General features: G+C 32.7%; 1 protein-coding gene across 1 annotated transcript in view; it reads left to right on the top strand.

The window, feature by feature from the left end:
• The first annotated feature begins 2,300 nt into the window (after nucleotides 1–2,300).
• The window catches only part of SYCP2 (synaptonemal complex protein 2), a 96,068-nt gene continuing 88,655 nt past the window's right edge, over nucleotides 2,301–9,713 (top strand). Inside the window, 6 exon segments of the mRNA XM_006767251.1 lie at nucleotides 2,301–2,324; nucleotides 4,154–4,297; nucleotides 5,237–5,365; nucleotides 6,137–6,241; nucleotides 6,756–6,780; nucleotides 9,645–9,713. Coding sequence (XP_006767314.1) covers nucleotides 2,301–2,324; nucleotides 4,154–4,297; nucleotides 5,237–5,365; nucleotides 6,137–6,241; nucleotides 6,756–6,780; nucleotides 9,645–9,713 — 496 coding nt within the window.

Below are 9,713 nucleotides of genomic sequence, written 5' to 3'. Positions count from 1 at the left end.
AGCTCAGAGGGGGCAGAAGGGGCAAGGCAGCAGCCTAACTGCAAAGATGCAAAGTAAGCACCACCGCCACCTTACCTCTGCCACCACATAGTGCCACTCGCCCTTCTGCCCCTGTCAGCCACTTCTAGCTCAGCCCCGCATCTTTCTGGGCTCCCAACCACTAATTGGCTAGTGCTCCTACAGCAGTGTGCCACCATTGGCCAAAGTCAGCTACCTATCATGCTTGGAAGCAGAGCCCCCAAAAAATGTGCAGCAGAGGTAGGAGAGATGACCTGTCTGTCAGCAACTCTGCCCTGGGGAGAGTGAGATGCCCGAGGGTGGGCAGCAATATAGAGCTGTATTTCCACCTCAGAGCATAGCTGGTGTTGAGGCCATTTTGGAGCACTCTGTCTGTGGTCTTTGCTTGCCACTACCTCAGCACATGTACACAACTGGATTAGGGCCTGCCCGCCAACCTCCTGTGGCCCCTTCCCCACCCCCACCCCTGCATGAATTCATGTACCAGGCCTCTAGTATAAATATAAGTTACAAATAAAACTAAAGTCTTACTTTGACAAATAGTTTACAGTTTACAGTTCTGTACAACTCCTTACTGCTCCTCTCCAATGAGCCTGATAAGCATTCCAACTGTCTTGATTGGTATAGGTCAGTGGTTGGCAAACCACGACTCACAAGCCACATGTGGCTCTTTGGCCCCTTGAGTGTGGCTGTTCCACAAAATACCATGTGCGGGCGTGCACGTACAGTGCAATTGAAACTTCATGGCCCATGCGCAGAAGTCGGTTTTCGGCCTGGGCGAGTCTATTTTGAAGAAGTGGGGGTACGTTCGCTGAGGTCAACCCCTCAGATCGAGGATGTTTTTAGCAAAGGCCAGCTTAGGAGTACCCTAATTAAGTTAATAACAATGTACCTACTTACATAGTTTAAGTTTAAAAAATTTAGCTCTCAAAAGAAATTTCAATCGTTGTACTGTTGATATTTGGCTCTGTTGACTAATGAGTTTGCTGACCACTGGTATATGTGAATGTCTGTCTGTCTACACACATGCACACACAAATATGTGTATATGTCCATGCATATACCCAGACATATAAATGATACAGTTTCTTTTTTCACTGTATCATTTAGCAACATATTTTTAATCACTTAAAATTTAATACAAATACCTAAAATTCTGGGCCTTTTTATTTGACTATTATATTCACAAAATTAGTTACCACATTGTATTTATTTATTTCTCATGCTCCTCTCATTCCCAAATCCCATCTAGGTGCTTTTGAATCATTGCCACTCAAAACAATGCTGCAAAAACATCTTTAGACCTAGTTTCTTATGTACATAGAGCAAATATTTCTTTGGGGATCAGAACTTTTTCCCTAGAGTTAATCTTTGGAAATGCAAGAGATTATTTTTACTCACCCTTTTTGTTTGCCTTATATGTATATCCTCGTTGACACTTAAATTTCTCTACTGCCATATCTGCAAGAAAGTAAAGTAATGCCTCTTGTTGTCTTATAAGTACACAGTCCTCTATTCCTGTTGGATTAATGAATTAATTGCCTCTCTATGTTGGATGTCCTAGTGTTTCTGTTACATAGTAGATTAATTTTAAATTGTTCTAGTCGTGATATCTAGAAAAGATTGTAGTATTTCTTTTCCTTTATAGAGCTAACCTCCAAATTGCATTTGGAAATTTTAGAGACTTTTGTTAAGGTGGTAGATGGTGCTTCATGTAACCGCATTGTTTCTTGTTTCCATTCTCTTTTTAAGAGAAAATGTGTTTAGGTTATCTTTTCCTCACTCTTCTCATTGTATTTTTGTGTGTTCCCATATATCCTGTTCTTTGGTAACATACTCGCATATTCTTCCCTTCTTCACCTATTGTGTTTATAAGTCTGAATATCATTTAGACAATAATTCAAGGTTATTTTTCTTCTTTTACCCAAAATTGAAACAAATATAGCAAGACTCTAGGATGAGGCAGATCCCGATTTTTCTTTCACTAGTTTTGTGACCTTTTAGCAGAGTTTTTGTCGTTTAAGTAGTTCATAAACAAGTAAAAGCTTGAATAAATGCTATTCAGGCTTTTCTCCAGAAACTTTTTTGGCCAAATTAAAATGAGTAATTTCATAAACAGCGAGGAAATTGAAGAAACAATATTTATTGCCTTTGCTATAAACAGCAATGCATATGTATGTGTATTAAGATTTTAAATATGTAGAACAGATTGTAAGATACAGAGTGTATGTTTTCTTTTATAGGTGTTTGTTTTGACCTGCCATTTTAAAAATTAAATCAAAATGCCAATAAGACCAGATCTCCAGGTATGTAGTCCTGGACCAAAAGCAAGTATTTTATTTTAGTCTCTAAAATCATTTGTTGTTTGTTCATTGGTATTAAGTGCTATATTTTTAAGAAAGGCAAGCTTTCTTGTTTTTATGAAGAGGTCAAGAGGAGAATAAATGCAAATGTTATCTTTTTATTTTTAATAGATTTGTTTTCAATATTTAAAAATATTTAAATTATAGACGCTAATTCTTTATGTGTGTGTGTATCTATATATCTTTTATATTGAAAAGAATCATGCATTGATTCATGTTTAAAACTTATGCCTGAATATTATCATATCAAAGTTTAAAATGGTAAGATACTTCATTTAGGTAAAGACTAAGTTTTATCTATTTAATTGCTATGCAATTTACTCCAAAGTCTGATGATCAGATTGTAGTATGAAAATTACTTATTAATGATGTTTACATTAATACCTGGAATGACAGATTTTGTAAAGGTTATACAGTCATGCGCTGCTTAATGATGGGGATGCTTTCTGAGAAATGCGTCATTAGGCAATTCTGTCGTTGTGTGAACACCATAGTGCATGTACACAAACCTAGGTGGTCTACTACACACGTAGGCTATATGGTGTGTAGCCTGTTGCTTCTAGGCTGCAAACCTGTGTAGCTTGTTACTTACTGAATATTAAGGCAGTTATAACACAATGGTATTTGTGTATCTAAACATAGAAAAGGTACAGTAAAAATATGATATGAAAGATGGAAAATGGTACAGCTCTATAGGCTCTTAACTATGAATGGAGCTTGCAGGAATTGAAGTTGCTCTGAGTGAGTCAATGAGTAAGTAGTGAGGGATTTTGAAAGCCTAGCACATCACTGTACACTAATGCAGACTTTATAAACACTGTACACATAGGCTAAACTAAATTTATAAAACAACATGAGATTAAATCAAACATAAGAGAAAATTATGCATTCAGAAGATGTAATAAACATGAGATGTATGAGGCTGCTTGCAGGCCTAATGGCATACTGTTTTACAGCAGATATCTATAATTAGAAAGAGTATTAGTATACTCTAATGTAATAAAAAGTATAGTACAGTAAATATACATAAACCAGTAACATAGTCATTTATTATCATTATCAAGTACTATGTACTATACATAATTGTATGTGCTGTGCTTTTCTATGATTGGCAGTGCAATAGGTTTGTTTACACAAATATGTGAGCAACGTGTTGTGATACGAGGTTACAATGGCTATGATATCACTAGGCAATAGGAGCATTTTTAGCTCCATTATAATCTTGTGGGACCACCATTATATATGTGGTTTGTTGTTGACCCAAACCTCATTATGTGGCACATGACTATAAATATGTAATACAATAAATATTGTGTTTGTATGAGAGAGATGCTTAACTCATTGGTTGGTATACTTTCTAAATAGTGCTTTTAACCATCTATGCATTTTTATACATTTAAATCTCATTAAGAAGTTGATAGATATATTTAAGTTTTATCCATGGTATTACAGATTATTTACCATAAAATTTATTTAACTTCTTTCATTTACAGGTTTTTGTTGAATTCAACATAATGATGACTTTCCAATTTAAGACATGAAGTGGAAAATTAGTAAAATATATTTTTCTTATATAGAATCTTATCAAAGAAACTTAATCTGACTACTCCAAATTTAAGAGTGGGCAGTTTAAGAAAAATAAGTGTGCATTGATATTATATAAATTCTTTTGAGAATTTTCATGTGAAAACCATTCTCAAATTACTAGATTGCATAAGGTGAATAATTTTCGTTTTGATTCAATATATGTGCCATTAATTGCATTTCTCTAGCAGTTGGAAAAATGCATTGATGATGCTTTAAGAAAAAATGATTTCAAACCTTTGAAAACACTTCTACAAATTGATGTTTGTGAAGATGTGAAGATTAAATGCAGCAAACAGTTTTTCCACAAGTTGGATGACCTTATATGCAGGGTAAATATATTTATTTTTGTTGAATTATTGTTATCATTATTAGATAGCAGTCTACTTTCCAGGAAAGTACCATTGGAAAGAAATGAATAAAGACCTTTGGCAAACTCACTTATAATTATATAAATAAATCTTTATTTTACCACTTGCTTTTTTTTTAACTTGACAAGCTCCAAATAGCATATTGGACCATTTTCTAAATAAAGTACTAAAATAGCTATGTTTGCAGAGTTACCACTTGTGAAAAATAGTATACATCTTGGAAGTTTAAACAATTTAATCTCTTTTTAAAAAGCCTATCAATATATTCTGCATGTTATATGGACAAAGTTTGTTGCTTGCAAATATAAAAATAATATCCAAAACCTTGGACTTTGTAAGACAGGTTTATATGCAAGAAAATGTGGTTATTGACAATCTCTCCCAGTATTTGAGATTTGCTTTGACTCTAAAAGATTGCGTAAAAATTTATTTTATTTGTTAAATACCTAGAGCTTTTTAGAATGGAAAGTAACTTTGTATCATAGTCTAAAGTTTCTTGAATTTATACAGATCTGCATTTTGTATCCTCACTCGAGAATATGTTTTTTATTGATGATAGGGAGAAATAAAGAAAGAAAGAGAAACATTGATTGGTTGCCTCCCATATGCATCCCAACTAGGGTTCAAAACTGCAACCTAGGTATGTGCCCTGACCAGGAATCGAACCCACAACCTTTTGGTGTATGGGATGATACGCCAACCAACTACTAGATCTGCATTTTTGTACTGAGTTTGTCATTTACTGGCTTTAGACAAGTTGCTTTTTTTAAACCACATTTTGTCCTTTGTCCTTGAAGATTAAGATTATAGCTTTCAGGATTTGTGAGGATTATAAAGTCCTTAGCCAGTTCCATGCTATTTTGTGTTAACAGATGTTTAAATATATACTTTTCATTTCAGGAACTTAATAAAAAGGATATCCGAACTGTTTCAATCATTTTGATTTCTTTTGGAAGATGTAGCAGGAATATCAGTATTTTGGGGCAAGTTGGACTTCTAACTTTGATAAAACAAGGACTAGTCCAAAAGATAAGTATAGACTATGTAACATTCATATGAGGGAAATATTATTAAAGGTGTGCTTTCTAATAAAGTAAATGCTTCAAACAGTTGAAAAATAAATTTGGGTACTTTATATAAAACTTTGAGTTACAATAAAGATTTTTATAACCTGTAGTATGTCACAAGGAAACTATTCACAGGGTCCTTGATAATCATGTGAATTTAAGGCCACAAGACTCTCTAGCGACTTTACTTGCTTTATTTTCTCTTTAGCTCATCTTAATCACTATCTGACTTTATTATTTTTTAATATTTATTGTCTGTCTGCCATACTAGAATGTATGGCATTAATTTTTGTTTGTTTTGTTCGTTGCTGTATACCCAGTGCCCTGAACAGTATCTGAGATGTAGTTTATATTCAAATATTTTAATTAATAAAAGTGAAAAATACCAAAAATTATCAAATAGTAACAGTGCCAAAATAATCTAACTTGTGATTATTATTTTCATCTAATATATGAATGTATCTGAACAAGGAATTTGAAGGGGGAAATAAAGGTCTTCTACCTGGAATTAGTATTAACTTTATCCATTCCCATTCAAACAATGGGCAAATAGAGTGAGTTACCAAAAAAACAAAAACAATCACGATGTTTTGAAAGTATAAATTTATTTTGATACAATACTGGAATTTTTATTTTTGTTATTTCTTTATTCCTAGGTTTACTATTTATACAAATATAGATAAGTACATTCTCAAAATTGAATTTAAAATAACTAATATACATTTTTCTTTACATGGTTGCCTGGTTTGAAAAATCCAAGGAGATAATTCTGAGTCGAGGAACTTCAAAAGATGAAGCTCTTATAAATATGATAGAAGACTTATTTGATCTTTTGATGGTAAAATCACATTGATTAACCAATGTTATAAAGCTTGTGCTTATTTAGTATATATGCTGCCTAAGTGAGCACTTTATTTAAAAACAACTTGTACATATGTCTACTTTTTTTTCCCACAATTGACCTTCTCCCAGCCTCCCCTACCCCCAAGCACATGCCCTCACCCCCTCCCAGTGTCTTGCGTCCATTGGTTATGCTTATATTTGTAATACTTTAAACAATAAACAAAGAAAAGAAAGAAAAAGAAAACACAGTTCATGATGAAAAAAATTAAATTAAAAATAAATAAAAACAGTTTGTGTTCTATATGCCTTAAGCCTAAAAGACAGTAACAGAATGGCTTGTGACTTGGTTGGATTAACCTATTCAGATTGTAAAGCATTTATCTTGTGTAATGTAATTAAATAATTAGTACTTATGTGGTGAGTTCAAATTTAACCTGTTATTTTAATACTATTTATAATGGTTTATAATATAAGAGAGTAAAATATTGATATTATTCCTTGCTTTTCAGGTTGTATATGGCATCCATGATGAAGGTATAATAAACATTTTCTTTTATGGAACAGTAATTTGCAGTTAGAGTTTTAGTATAATTTTGCAATTCTCATAGCAATTTTCCCAATATTAGGAATTCATTATCTAATTTGGGGATCAACAAACTTTTTCTGTAAAGGACCATATAGTAAATATTTTAGGTTTTGTGGGCCAGAAAAAAAAATTGAGGATAATATGTAGGTACTATAACAAGAAAGAAAACACATTTCCACAAATGTTTTATTGGTGCAATTCAAAACATAATAATTGAGTATGATGTTTTTGTAATACAGGTATACTAATGTGAAAATAGCACTCTTTTTTGAGGGGATGATATTTCACTTATTCAGATTCAGAGTTAGTTTTTGCTCTAGTCAAAATTGATTATATTCATTTATTGATGCTTATATGTAATGAGAATATATATATATATATATATATATTGCATTAGAAAATCTTTTCATGCCAATGACAAATACTGCTATAAGTTTATAAGCATGATTCTTTTTTATAAAATATATTTTATTGATTTTTTACAGAGAAGAAGAGAGAGGGATAGAGAGTTAGAAACATTGATGAGAGAAAAGTATCAATCAGCTGCCTCCTGCACACCCCCTACTGGGGATGTGCCCACAACCGAGGTACATGCCCTTGACTGGAATCGAACCTGGGACCCTTCAGTCCGCAGGCTGACGCTCTATCCACTGAGCCAAACCAGCCAGGGCTATAAGCATGATTCTTAATTGAGCATATTCATCACTTAGAAAGCATTTATAGAATTATATTAAGTTATTTTCTTAATATTTGCCTTTTAAAATATTGCACTGCAGATTAATCACTTTAATTGAAGGTTAAGTAGAAGCTCCTCATCTCTACAATTAAAAAGATTTCAACATATGGAAACTTTCCCTTGCACTTATATCAATGTCTAAAAATGCTGCTGGACCTGTAGTTGGAACTTGAAAAAAAAAAAATCCCCTAAAAATATGTGTGTGGGAATGGAGATGTCAATTCTTGTTTTAGTTTTTGACAACCCAGGAAGTACAGAAAGAAGCTTGGCATTACTTATAATGCAAATAACTTCATTTAGTGTCATTAAAATGACTTTACTGAATTATAAGTTTCTTATATAGCACATTTTTGCCTTGTAATTTTGGGTGGAGGTCATTAAGAAACATTATTGACTCTGCAGCACAAGCTATTACCAAAATCATTCACTGGTAACTGAAGATGGCTAAGTTCATGAAAGTAAATGAAATTCACCTTGATGCTACTAGTTCAATAAAACATGATAGATTCAAACATTTCCAGAGTACTTGCTGATGAAATGTATTATTCATCAGCGGTGGGTTGAATTTGGTTCATGGGCCATAGTTTGCCCACCCTTGAGCTAATGGAACAAAATTTTCAATAGTCCACTGAGAACTCTTCCTTTCACTTATGGCTAGCAGGTGTCTTGTGAAAAGCGGTCAGTCCAAGTTATGTTTATCTCTGTGTTGCTTGAGAAAGAATTAACTAGAATTGGTAACTGAGGCTGTTGAATTATTTATACATAAAGGAACAGCTGCTATTTGCTGCCATCAAAGCCAAAATGTTAAAGATCAGTTGCTATTTTGTTAGCTGTAATTTAATAAAAATTAATGGAGATTTCCCTATAAGATGGAAAAACTAATAGACTTGCTTTTTATGTAGTCACCTTCTCAAAATAAGTTTACATTTTGAAAAAGTTTTAATTTGTCCCTCATTTTTTAAACATTTTTGAAAATGTCTTTGAAAGATCATATGTGCTTTTAGTTGAACTACTATACAAAAGAAATCATATGATAGTTGAGAATTACATAGATATAAAATTTTAGGCCATTGATCATTAGCTAAATGTGGTTGTCTAGATATCAAGATTGTTTACTATGTCTTTGAGACCTAACTTCTCTGACCTCATTTGGAGACAGTATCTCATTGATCACTGTTACTTTGCTCTCTGTGTTAGCACTTGCCATCTCCTCACATTGGAATGATCTACCTCAGATATTCTCATGACTCACTATTGAATTTATTTAGGTCTTAACCTCAAAACCCACTTTAAAGTAGCCTTACTAAGCAGTTTTCTCTAAAATATACCCATGTATCACTAAAAAAAAAAAATCAATTACTGTTTATTTCAATAGTAGCTACTACTTTTTCAATGATTTCTTTGCAATCTAGCCTGAATTCTTACATTTTTAGAGTAGAAAACAGTCTTAAACCACTACTGATTATAAAGTGATCTAACAGGGTTTTTTAAAAGTAAATTATTATATCTTTTCCCCTAATTGAGTAATTTTTTTTAATGTGGTCACTTTGGAATGTTCTGTTACAGTATTGGCATTTTTAAATTTTGTATTATGAAATAGCATGTGGAAAATTTCTTTAAATATATTTAGTATTGATAAAGCCTAGTCTTTTGAGAATACGGTTAGCTTTTAGGAATTGCTCAGAAGTGTTGATGGCTATTATGGAATTTTTGAGTTATTAGTACTAATGAGGTCAGTTTTCTAAAAATCTCAATATAGAAGTTTACACTTTTGAATGATATTTATTTCATTCAGAAAAGTGCCTTATGTGCCTGAAAGAAGAAGCTGGATTTGGATTTCTTTGCCAGAATTCAGTCACATCTGTTGGTTTTGTGTGTGTTTTTTTCCAAAGCCACACACATAGCTAGTTCATAGCAGAACCAGGACTGAATTGTATGCTTCCTGATGCCCAGGCCTGTCAAGTCAACCTTCTCAACTGAACCAGTACTTCCTTTACATTAACTCATATAAGTAAAGACTGTCTTTTAAAAGAATTTAAAATACACATTTATCAATAATTTAACACTTTTATTCAGGTAAAAAGCAAGTAGTGGAAAGTTTCATACCTCGAATTTGTGCCCTGGTTATTGACTCAAGAGTGAATA

The sequence above is a fragment of the Myotis davidii genome, unplaced genomic scaffold (genome assembly GCF_000327345.1).
Source record: "Myotis davidii unplaced genomic scaffold, ASM32734v1 scaffold262, whole genome shotgun sequence".
Lineage (NCBI taxonomy): Eukaryota > Metazoa > Chordata > Mammalia > Chiroptera > Vespertilionidae > Myotis > Myotis davidii.
Note: the sequence above shows the minus strand (reverse complement) of the source record. Positions and strands in the feature narration are given on the sequence as shown.